General features: G+C 41.7%; 2 protein-coding genes across 15 annotated transcripts; both read left to right on the forward strand.

The window, feature by feature from the left end:
* Positions 1-866: 866 nt before the first annotated feature.
* LOC103975991 (protein TIFY 4B) lies at positions 867-6,837 on the forward strand. Of its 14 annotated transcripts, none has more exons than XM_065140058.1 (11): positions 867-1,308; positions 1,404-1,567; positions 1,656-1,840; positions 2,138-2,222; positions 2,322-2,490; positions 2,568-2,633; positions 5,395-5,869; positions 6,046-6,224; positions 6,307-6,508; positions 6,590-6,645; positions 6,756-6,837. In XM_065140058.1, the coding sequence occupies exons 1-7, from the start codon at positions 1,191-1,193 to the stop codon at positions 5,799-5,801; spliced, it is 1,194 nt and encodes a 397-aa protein (XP_064996130.1). In that variant the 5' UTR covers positions 867-1,190; the 3' UTR covers positions 5,802-5,869; positions 6,046-6,224; positions 6,307-6,508; positions 6,590-6,645; positions 6,756-6,837. The 14 variants fall into 14 exon arrangements, with proteins under 14 accessions (XP_064996130.1, XP_064996132.1, XP_064996134.1 ...); XM_065140060.1 differs by having other exon boundaries at positions 6,307-6,346; positions 6,433-6,508; positions 6,590-6,837; XM_065140062.1 differs by having other exon boundaries at positions 6,307-6,343; positions 6,433-6,508; positions 6,590-6,837.
* Positions 6,838-8,118: 1,281 nt separating this feature from the next.
* On the forward strand, positions 8,119-11,450 carry LOC103975990 (acireductone dioxygenase 2). The gene is made up of 7 exons (XM_009391152.3): positions 8,119-8,259; positions 9,372-9,483; positions 9,581-9,675; positions 9,785-9,899; positions 10,001-10,125; positions 11,026-11,096; positions 11,181-11,450. The coding sequence occupies exons 1-7, from the start codon at positions 8,242-8,244 to the stop codon at positions 11,242-11,244; spliced, it is 600 nt and encodes a 199-aa protein (XP_009389427.1). The 5' UTR covers positions 8,119-8,241; the 3' UTR covers positions 11,245-11,450.
* The last annotated feature ends 1,857 nt before the right edge of the window (positions 11,451-13,307 follow it).

A 13,307-nucleotide genomic window follows, 5' to 3' on the forward strand; every position in this document is an offset into this window, starting at 1 on the left:
TTGGGCCGGCTAACCCACCCATGGCCGGGCCGGTGCCTGCGCGGGTACGAATGGTGAGTTTGCACGCGGTCCGTCTGGGAGGAGCCCCGCGTCCGACCGACACGTTGGTGGACGCTCCCACGTGGGCGTGGGCCTGCGAGGTCGCGGTCGGATGGGGGACCTCGCTCGCGGTGGGGCGACACGTGTCCGGAGAGGGTGAAGCAACGGGCGGATGAACGGGAGGGGGTCGGCGGGGCCCGCGTGTGGGTGGTACCACGGTCGCCATCAGCCGCGCATGTGACTCCGGGCCAGTCTCCCTCCACTCGTCGCTGAAGCCACCGGCCCCCACTCACCTTCATCTTTATTTCTGAAACTTTTCTGAGCGTCTCCCCAGTCTGTTTGGGTGCACTGCAGCCTCAGCGATTGTAATTTGCAGTGACTGAAATTTACAGGTCGATTCTTACGTTTTCATACGGTGTAAAATGTGCAACGCTTGATACAGATGCCATTAGGAGATCCATTCAAGGCGCGGATTCCAAAGCAATCCACAGTTCAGCGTCGTCGCACAGCGAGGGGAGGAGTCATGCTTTCTCGCGCTTTTCTCAGCACATCGTACGATCGGCCCACGGCGTTCACATAAAAAGAATGCGGATGATCCACCGAGCAGCATCATGTCATCGATGATGCGGCAGTGCACGCACTTTTATTACCCAGGCCTGTCATTTGCTTGTTCACATGCAGCGGTGGCAAGGGTATTTTAGTTAATCGGGGCAGACAATTGGGGCAAGTCGGGGAAGTAGGTGAGGAGGCATTAATTAGTGGGAGCAGCGCCTGACGTGGCCGCATGGGGTTGCAGGCAGGGGATGAGGTAGAAAGAAACGGCCCTCGGTGAAGGGGAGACGCCGCGGCCAAACCATTCGTCCCTCAAGTTATTTCTTATTTCCTTTCCGTGCCCTTTCTTTCTTTTCGTTCTTCCGATCTCCCACCTCCTCTCTCTCTCTCTCTCTTCCCCTTTATAAACCCGCCTCACAAAAAAATGAAGCTAGATTTTTAGGTGCTGCCTGTGATCGAGATCGTTAGTTTGAGTAAAAAGAGTGATGTGATCCGTGTCCCCTCCTCCTCCTCCTCTTGCTAACGCTGAACCTTCGAGTTCTCCGTTCGCCGGAACCCGGGGTGATCGCGGCGTCGTACCTCCGCCGGTGTCCGGCACCATGAACCCCGGGGAGACCACGCCCCCGTCGCCGCTCGACAAGCCCCTCGCCGAGCTCACCGAGGAGGACATCGCCCAGCTCACCCGCGAGGACTGCCGCCGCTTCCTCAAAGCGAAAGGTCAGTCCCCCCTCTTTCTCTCTGCGATCGCTCTTTCTACTATGTTGCTGATTTGGCGGTGGGGAATCAACGGGGGGCTTGATGGGAACCTGCAGGCATGCGACGGCCGTCGTGGAACAAGTCGCAGGCGATCCAGCAGGTCATCTCTCTCAAGGCCCTTCTCGAGGGGCGGCCCGGCTGTGACGACTGCCCTGCTGGCGGCGGAATCCTCCAAAAGCTGCTCACTTCTTCTCCTTCGGAGCCGCTATCGCCACCGCAGGTCATCCGCTTTTCCTTCTCTACCCATGTCTAGTACTTGTGTAGTAGTGCCCTTCCTTTTAACCTCCATCTCTTGCTTCTTTCTCCAGGACTCACCTCCTCCCGCGCCGAAGGAGGGCGGCAGCGGATCACAGCCGCTGGCGAAGGAGCCGTCGCCGTATCGAAGGAGGGACCCGATCCCACCGCCCTATTCAGCCGGAAATCCGACGTGCCAGACCCCAATTGCCGGAGCTGACCTTCCCCACCCGCCGGAGAAGCGCTGCCCCTCCCCCAGGTTCGTCTCCTTGTGCATCCCACAGGGCCCCCAAACCCCATCCCCTCGTGCCGCTAACGTGCGCATGTTTGCGGTCCCCCTCGCGTCCCTCAAAAGCCCCCTCGTTGATCCGACGGCTCGGCGCGTTCGTCGCGTACGAACCCCACCTAATTGAGCAAAGGAGCTCGTCTCCATCTGTTGATGGAGGACCCTCCACACCTCGTCCTGGCTTCTTCCGCATAGACAACTCTTCTGTGCGGGGATGAACCGATAGCCTTCAACTTGTTGTTGACGCCGTCTGTGTCGCTCCATTTTCAGGTTGACGGCGGAAGTACCGGTCGGCCAGATGACGATCTTCTACGACGGGATGGTCAACGTATACGACGGCGTCTCGGCCGATCAGGTAAATAGAACACACCATCAAAAAAAGCGCGTGCCGGACCCGAGACGGGGACCGTAACGATCGTTACGTTACACTGACACGGCGGCGCTGCCCTCGCAGGCCAGGTCGATCATGGAACTTGCGGCCAGCCCGGTCTGCTTCGACGATCCGACCGGTGCATTCTCTCCGGCCCGGCCGCCGGCCTTCCGCTTCCCTCCGGGTCTCCCCCGACCGGCCCCGGTCCCCACCGCTCCCTCGTTCGTGGGGACCTTCCCGATCTCGCCGGCTGGTAAACGTTGCTACTCCTACTGTTCGTTCCGGTCAAGCGTCAGCCTTGTGATCTTGATCGGACGGCTTTTGATGCAGGCACGATGATCCACCGTGTCGCGGACGGCTCGGATGACCGCAGAGTCCCGCGGGAAACGGAGCCCGGTAAGAGAGCAGTGCTGTTTAGCCCGTAAACTAGCGAGTCCTATTTTTCTGGTTTTATCACCGATTCGACACAAATCTTGACCCGTTGTCGGACCCTACTGGGGGTACGCTCCTGTTAGAGGTCGCGTCGCCTTCACGTGGGGCCAGTCCGTAGGGATGGGTGGGTCAGACAAAATTAATTGTTCCTGCGGGCGTCTCCTTACTGTCCACTAATGTGATACTTATCAAATTAATCTTTTCCATGCAAATTATCATTAATGTCGGTCATTAATTTCCATCTTCTTTGGTGGTCCTTGCATGTCTTACTGATGAGATTGTTGATAATTTAAACGGGCAAAAAGAGAGGAACCGCCACATATCCCGTACATGAGGTTCATGAAAAAAATGTTTGGTGTTTTCACTTTGTGTGTCACTTGTAGTCGTCAGGAGAATTAGCTAAACCTTCTGTGTCTCTGAAATTTCATATCCATCAATCGACCTCCTTAGGAGGTAGTGTACATGAACCCATATATGATCATGCTATGAGGATTTTGTACATTTCAGGTTTGCTAAAGTAATTTGTTGTAAAGAGACTTCCATCGGTAACTGATACTTTGTAAGTTAAACTTGGCCATCTTGATTGATTTATGAAACCAAGCTAATATGTACCAGACTAGCAAGCATCATCTCCATTTGCTAAATGTTGCCAATTGTATTTTTTATTTGCGTAGCTCTTAACAAATACTTAACTAGACCTGATAAAAGAGAGATGAAGTGAAGGCAGTTCATAATGTAGTTGTCAAAAAAAAAATGTAGGTGTCGGTATGAATTGCTTTGAAACTATGTTTAGCTGAAACTAATGCTGGAGTTAACCACAACAGAGGGCCCAACAAGCAGAAAAGCATCATTGCAGAGATACTTGGAGAAAAGGAAAGACAGGTATGGTCATTTACCAACAGAAAGTATACTACTTGTTAGCTGAACCCACATGATGATCTTTGATGATAAAGAAACTCCATAACCATTTCTTCTATGAAGGTTTAAGGGCAAGAAAATTATTGGGGGACCGACTTCTTCAAATATGGAGATGATTTGCTTCAACCAAAAGTTGAGTTGTCCAAACCAAAATGAGCTTCCAAACCCATGCGACACAAGCTTTCCTACCCTAATTCAACAGCCTCAATCCCCAGCTAAGTGTAGCCCAGCAGAAAATGAAACTCAAAGAGAGAAAATTTTCTTTGATCTCAACGATGACGGTGAGTATTATAATAGTTGCTATAGGCACAATGCTTTGACATGGGAAAAGCACCCTTCAATTAGTGCAATTCTACTTACAGGATGAGAGAAGAACTTGGCGCTTGCCTTACACTATCTACTCATAACTCATGGACTAGTCTCATCTGATTAATTGGGTCTCTCTCGTCCACCACCCTCTTGTATTCTGAAGAATCTTTTGGTAAAGTTCGTTTTAATATGCAGAATAATATAAGAGTAGTAATAACATTCTTTTCATGTTTTATTTTTTCCCACTGGATATGTTTCAAGATATTTTCTGTACGTGGATTTTGATGCTTTTTGATATAGTATGTCGAATAGTGGTGCTAGGAAATGTAGAGGAAGATCTAAGAATATGTTTTAGGTAAAAAAGATTGTGTATACCTTTAATTAACTGATCAACGGCATGAACTATCTATGCAGCTCACAATTAAAATTGATGTACGCTAGGATGGCTCAATAAAGTTCTGGTAGATTATCAGGTTGATCTGTATTTTTTATTGGCCCAATTAGGTTGATCTGGCATAATCTGGCTACTTCCTTCTACTCCTTATTTGCTGTTCAGTACAGACTAGTAATGGAGCTGAAGCTAATGGACCTTGACTTGGTTTAACACGAAAAGCTCAAACATAAGCTTTCCTCCTACCATTGATGACCACCTTTTCTCCCATGGCTTCCTCCTTGTTGCCTTTTGACCCACCGGAGGCACATGTATCAACAACTCCAGCAGCATCCCCATCCTTCAACATCTCAACTTGCCAATCTTGCCATTATTGCTAATGCTGCCACACTATTGCACGGGTGAAATGGAATGCTAGTTTGTTTCATTTTCTTCATCTTCATTCTTTTACTAATTCATTGCAAATGGAACAAAACCCGACCTGGTTGTGCCTGGCCAATGCAATTAGAGGGCCTGATCAGGATGGATATCATGAAAACAGGGACCTGATCAGGATGTGATATCATGAAAACTGGTTGTGCCCAAGCAATAGACCCTTTTAATTTTCTGATGGACCTGATCTGCACATCATGTGGCCTATGTCTACGACCCCTATTCTCTATTCTGCTTGGATCTGGAATAATCTGATCACATTAGGACCGGTGATCAATGTGAGGTCACTTGGTTCCAAATCGAAGCTTATTATTAAGGTAAATTTTCAAAAAAAAGATGGTGTCAGATACATGTTAGTTACTATTCTAAAAAAATAAAATATTCTTTGTTGATGAACTCAACTGAACAAATGACTCACATTTCCTTCAATTTCTTTTCAATGAGCTACATTCTTGTGCAAGCAGACAGATAGAGAAGCAAACATGACATTCCCAATTATACTTATGAGCATTTTCAGAAGAATCACATCTTAGTATATTTATTATTATATGATGCTAATCATGATCTGTCTTTGACATGATTAGCATAAAGGTAGTTTAGTCCAGTAGATGTTTCTTCTGTTGGTTTTGTATACATGCAAATTCTGATAGTTGTTTGCGTCTCTGTTTTTAACAGTGGTGGGAATTGATGGATCCGCCTATGACCTAACATCAATTTTTGGACGACGAAACTTATGGCGATGCTACTCTAGCAGACTCTGCCCTTTGAATTTGGGGACTCTGATTGAGCATGTTGGTAAAAGCACAATGATAATGTTTATAACCCAGTTGATATGTTCTCCGGCACTAGATTTTGACATATTCGACGAGATTGTGTCGTTTTGTTTTGTTTCTTATTTGTATTTGTATATATATGCAATGGCAACCATCGCCTCGGCAATTAATAAGATTTTGAGATGCCAACATTATCCAGACTCAGTGCATCAAGGTTACAAGTCTAAGAATGTAAAATCTGCCTGCCAGCTTATCATAGCAGTGTATGCTATCAGAGGGCATCAAGGTCTGGTGAATGCAGTTTCGTAGTGATCATCTTATTGGCCTCGACTGTACTGTGAACTCGTGTACTTGAAGCCTAGTACGAAGATCTGATGGTAGGTTGTTGTAAGGCCTCATCTGAAAGTTGCGGCTATTCTATAGTTATAGGAGATGTATTCTGTAAGAATTGTTTGGGATGCACAATATTTCCTGGATATCCAAGTTTGTGGACTGACCCAATTATCTTTTAACGACTGTAGAGAGGCTAACGATTTAAGTTTGTTTATTGCAGTGCTGCTGTGACTGATTATTCTACCTATTGCTTCACATTTCTGGTTGAGGCAATTGCTGTACGAAGCCCTTCCCATGTTCACCAGTTTTTGGCTTTCCTTTTGGGGTTATATTCTCCTCGATGTTGGATTATTTCATCCATGCAAATATTGGCCACTCTTTGGTTTCAATTTAACGAAGGTTTGAAGTTTGGTTGTTCCTTTTTATTTCCTTGCTTTTTTTCTTTCTTTATCATGTGATATTTCTTTGACCCATTGAACAGGTTATACACAGCATGTTGCTGACATAAGGTTTGAAAGGTTGTATCCTTTTTCTTTCGATGGGTGTGTTTTGCAAGCCATCTGTTCATATCACACATCATGAAGAAACGATCTTATCATGGCAACAGAAGTTGATGCAGTGCTTGATGGTGTTGTCGTCATCCTTAAAGCAGGCTGCAACAACGACAAGGACTGACTAACCAGGTGATACCATTTATGCTGCTACGATCGTTGCCTTTCTTCATTGTTGATGGTTCTGAATGCCACTCGGGGTCTTATCATCAGGTCAGGCTCTATTATTATCTCATGATGGCGTAAATAGGAAAACCCAAGGCTGAGAGGTAAGTTTTAAGCCTCCTGACTATACTTGTTAGATTACCAGGCGTTGCTTTGTCACAAGAAAAATCTGCTAGCGAGCGTCTCCTACCTTCGCTCCTTTCCTTTGCCACAGTGTGTGCAACATTTCTCGTTTCTCCATCCACAAAGACAGTAGTATCAATAATATTATTGATGAAGGTACAGTTTGATCGTGAGTTAGATTTGAGGAAATTGATCCTATTTGGTTTAATTTTCTAGTACTGTCATATCGGAAAGAGAAAGTTCATTCGGTTTTGGAATATTGTTAAGAGAGAAATCTTTCAAAAACGTAAAGAGAAAGTTTCCTATTAAAATATACCTGAGAAAACTCTTTTAGATATCGTAATTCTTGTAACTATTAGTTTAACGAGAGAATGTATCGATGCATGCGTGAAAAAATAATGATAGTATTATTTGTCTTCATTATATTTTAAAGTAAGGACTTGCACTAGGTAGATGTAATATACACAAAAGGATATCTTTGGATGATCCAAGTACTTTGGATGCTTTTTATCATGGATAGATATATTATGCATAAATAAGATGTTTTGGATTGTTTTGTTCCTTTCGGTTATCTTATGTCCTTCAGCAATCATATTTAAGTGACACATTTTGGGATGCATCTAAGTATTTTAAATTATTTATTTATTTATTTTGAATAGACATATCATATGCAAAAGAGAAGTTTTGGGAAGCATGGATACTTTATATATACAAAGAAAATACATTAAACTCTATAAACATATACGTCTATAGATGTTTCTTCATCTTACACAAACATATTAAGCGTAAAGAATATATAGTAAAATACATATTTTGATTGTTTTTATATTCGTGTATGCATGACACATGAATGAGATGCATGAAGATGTGTCAAACATTTTAAATACTTTTAAATACCTTTACCCATTTTCTTGCCTAATGAAATTTATAATATCATCTCTTATAAATGGAAAAGAACAATTTTTTTTCCTAAAAGAAAAGGGATAACTTACAACTGAAAAAGCTGAATGTACCGGTGCAGTGAACCTAGAAAAACTCCTATCTATCACAATCTTCAATATTTTTTGTTCAGTGAATCTAGAAAGACCAGCCCATAGATTTGATAAGATTTTATTTCCAAAAAATCCTTCTTTTTATAATTAGCCTATTTTTTTGGTCATTATACATGACGAAAATTCTTGTCTGTACCTCTCCTTAAAAGAAGGCTTCATTCATAGCTGACCAACTCCACCAAAGAAAGTCGAGTTCTAAGGTACGATGTTGAGGAGTTGGATTCTAACGTGCAGGACATTAACGACTCCTAATCGTATACGCTCACCTCCCAAGTCTCATGTATGTTCCGCAAGGACACGAAACAAACATGATCCATTTGTCTGAAATATTCACGTGGAGTGATCCTACCGCTTTGAACGGTCATCAGCGAGCGAAAACATTCGGTATCATTTTAACTAAACTAATCCGACGGAACAAATGAAGTGCTATTTGGCGATTACGCCGAACCGGCCTCTCTTCTCTATATGTTTTAGAGGACTTCGGCCTTCGCATGAAGGCCTCGAACTGGGTTGGGAGCAGCAGAGATGGAAGCGGCGTTTCAGGTTCTTTTTGTCCTTCTTCTTATGTATTCCTCGTCGCGATTTCTGTTCCCTTCGATCGTGGTCTGTGGATTTGATCTTAGCCTTTTCCTCGCTCTTCTTTTCGATTAATTAGGTCTTAATCATTTTACCCTCGACCTCTTTATTAAGTTGCAAATCGGACATGAGAAGATCGAATCTTTTGCATTTGATTTTCAGTTTATAAGGGTTTTTTGGTAGTCGATGTCAGTTCCTGTTTGGGATGTTCATCCGCGGATATCTTTTCCCCGGCTGGTTTTGCCGATGTGTATGTGTGATCCTAAGTTGGATGGAGCTTGTGAAAGGTTAGCGCCCTTGGTTTTGATTGCTTGCTTATTCCTTTGATGTTTGAATTGAGTCTTCCCATCCATTGAATTGGATACACGCACGAGATGTCTTGGTGACGCTACCATTAGGTTAAGGATCACAATATCAGTTGTTTCAAAGGTTGTCAGAGAAGCTTGTTCGTCATGGACTTCGACCTATATGAGGGTTTGGTGGATTTTAACTGAACGGAAAAGAAACAAAGCCTTTGCTTTCTGCTGTTCCGAAAATTTTTGATGTAGATTAAAAAATTTCTATAATTATAAATGATGTTGTGCAGCATAATATGATCTTAATACTTTAGCAGTTTGATTTTTCTGGAATTTGAGATGCACCAAATTAGTTAAAAGATAGAAAGAAGAAAATTATTACTAATGAATATATGTAAGAGCTGAGGAATGAAGAGAGAAAAGGAGAGAAAGAAGAACAGGAATGAGAACAAGGGAAGAAGGCAGCTCAGGGCAGTGAAGCTACTGTTTCTTGTTTAAATTAATGCTTAGATGACTATGGTAGTAATAAGTTTCTTGTAGCGTTCAGCATACTTTGTCGAAGAATATTTGAATTTTATATTTATTGTTATTATGATTGGAATCCCAAGTGCAAGCTTTTCTTTAGATAATTACAGTTTGAACAATTTTATTCTCCATTCTGAAAAAAGAATATATTTAACCAACGTTGATGGTGGTTGCACTCATATATCGCTTGCTGGACACAAATCACCAAAGAATCTACTTGGCTGTAAATAATTGCTCTCTCTTATCTAATTACTATAGGATGGCAAGGAGGAAGTTCTCCAAGCTTGGTATATGGATGACAGTGAGGAAGACCAGAGACTTCCCCATCACCGTGAACCCAAGGAATTTATTTCGTTGGGCAAACTTAAAGGTTCCTTCCAAAAAAAATCTGTGTAGCTGTTTTCTTGTGTTCTTTCAGTGAGACATCTCTCATGTTAGCAAGCTTGTGTTCTTCTTTTTTCCTGTAGAACTAGGAATAGTCAGTTGGCGCCTGAATCCTGATGACTATGAAAATGATGGAAACTTGAAAAAGATCCGTGAAGCCAGGGGATATTCTTATATGGTTTGTCGCTAATTTCGTTTGTTCTTTTTCCTATTTACTATGAGGGTCCGTTTAATTTATTATGAGTACCTTGATAAAAAAAGTGGTCAATTTGACAATCCTTTTGCAGGACATATGTGACGTGTGCCCAGAGAAGTTGCCAAATTATGAAGCTAAGCTGAAGAGTTTCTTTGAAGAGCACCTGCATACTGATGAGGAAATACGTTATTGCCTTGAAGGGAGTGGTAGGATGGCTAATACTGGACATCTTGATATTCTATGGGAGGCGATGCCTTCTGATCCTTGTTATTCTAATTTATTGTTTGTCTATTTTGTGTTTGTTCAGGCTATTTTGATGCGAGAGACAAAAGTGACCGCTGGATAAGGATAGCAGTGAAGAAAGGGGGCATGATTGTCTTACCTGCTGGAATATATCATCGCTTTACACTCGATACAAACAACTATATTAAGGTATCACATCTGCGTGTGCTGATGAAACTATTATCTGTTGATTTTGCAAAACTAGAAACAAGTTCTTCTTTTGGCCTTTGTGTTCTTCTGTGTCCAATGAATCAAAGAATCTATATATGACATGCAATTTGGACGACCAACAGTTATAACTAGGATTCTGTAATCAGAAGGAAATTTGTTAGATTCTTATTTAGAGAAGGATGTTGGAAGAGTCTTATTCTAGATTCGTGAAAGGTATTTGAGAGAAAAGTTGACATAGCTTAGGAAACTAAGCCTACATACAAGCCTCTCTTTTATTGTGCGGCATGTTGTTGATTGGGGTTGATTGGGCTTAGGAAATTAAGCTTAGACCGGATGTTGATTGGGGTTGCATGAAAGGTGATGATTGTGAGCTATGTTATCAATAAGCTTTGAAAACTGAGGGGCCTGGCGACTCTGACTGGGGTTGTTGACAAGGTTTGAATATCAATGGATGACATTGTCCGAGTTTGAGGTTCAGATCAGAAGAGTGCATCCCTCTAATTGGAAAAGTTGTCTGCTTCCTCTTTCTATTTCCTCTCCTCTTATCTTTGTTTTGCTTTCACAATCCATGAATTGTTGTCGGTTGATGGTGAGATTGATTATGAGAGGGAAGAGAAGGGAGGTAGGAGAAGATGAGCACAGCTAAAAAAAGAAAGACAAAGCACCTTTTATTCCTTCTCGTGATTGTTGATGAAGCATCTCTCAGCACGTTAGACATGACCTCTATGCTGTGGTATAAATTTTTGTTATCCTGATTTTGCTGCTTTTCTTCTTATGTGGGGGAATATATTATGCAGACCCAAAATAGTTCTCCACTTCTCCATGAATGCCAATGTGCCAGTACTAATATGCTTCCGAAAATTAAATTTGTATTTGCAGGCAATGCGACTCTTTGTTGGTGAGCCAGTTTGGACTCCCTTTAACCGTCCTCATGATGATCTCCCTGCTAGGTTGACATTAATTTAGTCCCTATTCTTGTCAATACTCCATTTCCCTTTAGATTCAAGTCTCTTATATCATTGGCATGTTTGCAGGAAAGCTTATCTCGAAACGTTTGTCCAGAATGAGCTTGGTGGGCCGGCTGTTGAAGCTCAGTAATGGCAACTCAGAACCAAATCCCAGAAATGCAAAGATAATGTGCTTTGGTAATGATAATCAATGATGGTAAATGTCTACGAACTTGAGTTTGATGTCAGCTATGGTATCGAAACTTGTATAACAAAATGTAACTTCATGTTTACTCTATGAAGTGGGTTGAGGAAACCTGATGGTTTGTTTCATAAAAATAAAAGTGATTTAGTGCAGTGATGTTTCTGATGTTTGCATGCTACTCAGGAGATTGAATTGCAGTCAGATGGCAAAGCTTGTGATAGTATTGTGGCCATAGCATTGTGTTCTAGGCATCTATATGAATCTAGATACTGGTTCGTGCTTCTATTTGCTTTAATGATGTTGATAGTGGCCGCCAGCCGCCCGTGATAGGTGCAATTCTTTATAATCTTCGACTCTGGTAAGATGATGACAGGAGCAGAGAACTCCTAATTAGATTGTTAATTCTTTAATTTTGGGAAGAATTTCAAGTAGCTTCCTAATTTTTGTTTATATTTTATTATCTCAATCGATCTTGGATTAACGTTTTGAATAAAATTCTGCCAAGCTAAGAGTTAGTCGGAGCACACCTCAGGATTTGCTTTGCCGGTGACATGGGCATTTAACACGTAAATTCTTCAAAAACACAAAAAGCCCCAAGAGGCAGAGCATATTTGGCCATCGCCTCTCATGATGGCCTCTTTCATCATGTTCTAAGGCCCTTAGCATAATCTTATTCATCATTGTTATCATGTCGACCTTCTCCGCTGTATTATTGCTTCGTCAATAGTTGGGGCGTCACTTCCCCGTCTTTCTCCTACATCTCTCTTTAAAATACTTTCGGTGTTTCTTTTGTGCTAGCGACCTTAAGATCAAAATTATATATTATTGCTTGGATGTAGATGAGTTCATATGGGTCTATGTCGCCTACGTCACTATCTTCGATGGGGCTACACTTTGACTAGTTATGATAAAACTATGTTATCGATGAGGAGAGGTTGTTGGCGAAGCAACGATGTGATAGAGGATGCCGATACAACGATTGTAGCGGACGAGGGCATGAATATGCTTAAAGGTTTTAGTAGCCATCGTGAGGATGTGATGGAGGAGGTCATCATAGGAGGCACAAGCGATCATGAAAGGGATAAAAGATAATATCATATTTTAAAAAATAAAAAATAATATGTACTAATAAAACAAAGAGATGTTAGGGAAAAAAAAGAAAGAAAACTTAAAACAATTTTAAGTAATTTGCTCTTGATTTTTTAAGTTTCAATAAATACATCAAATAACTTCTCTTTCTCTTCGTTTTCATATTTATAACTTGTTAATAAGTGAAGCTATATTATTTAGCCAAATCTTCAATGAAAAAAAAAAGCTCTGATCTTGTGTGTGACCAATCAACCATTGAGGTGTAGACAACTCCACCTCTCCCCATTAACACAATGCCCAACAATTCCCCAAACATATAAGGTCGGATGTGCCATGGCACCATCCTCAAAGTAACAATAAACAGTGCCAGCTTTACCATTGGCATCAGAAAATATTAGCCACCATCTTCAATTTCTAGATCGGCACGATCATTGTGATTCCGTAGTCGAGGATAAGCTCACGTAAGGGAATTGAAGGTCTTTTCGACCTCATGGAGATGGTCGCTTGACCTCAGAAGCTCACTTCTCTCTCACAAGGCCTCCTTCAACGTATTCATTTTTCAAAAAAAATAAAAATAAAAAAATATTTATCTCTATCCGATTACCCAACTCTATTTTTTTTTACACTGAAATTATTATTAATTTCAGAAAGATTATCGATCAATTCATGATCTCTTTTTTAACTTTGTTTTGCAACATGTATGATTCAATGTAAGTATTTTGTCTGATTTACTCTGAACATATAATTTTTTTTAAAGATATATAATGAAGACAAGATTCTCGAATAAACTATAAGTTTTTACCCACTAAACTAACTAGCATAATTTATAGATTCTCGAAAGAACTACAAGAGATTATTATTTAATGGTGTCAAACTTGTTCGTTAAGTTTAATACAATAGCTCATGTAATTTAATATAAT

The sequence above is a fragment of the Musa acuminata genome, chromosome BXJ3-2 (assembly GCF_036884655.1).
Source record: "Musa acuminata AAA Group cultivar baxijiao chromosome BXJ3-2, Cavendish_Baxijiao_AAA, whole genome shotgun sequence".
NCBI lineage: Eukaryota > Viridiplantae > Streptophyta > Magnoliopsida > Zingiberales > Musaceae > Musa > Musa acuminata.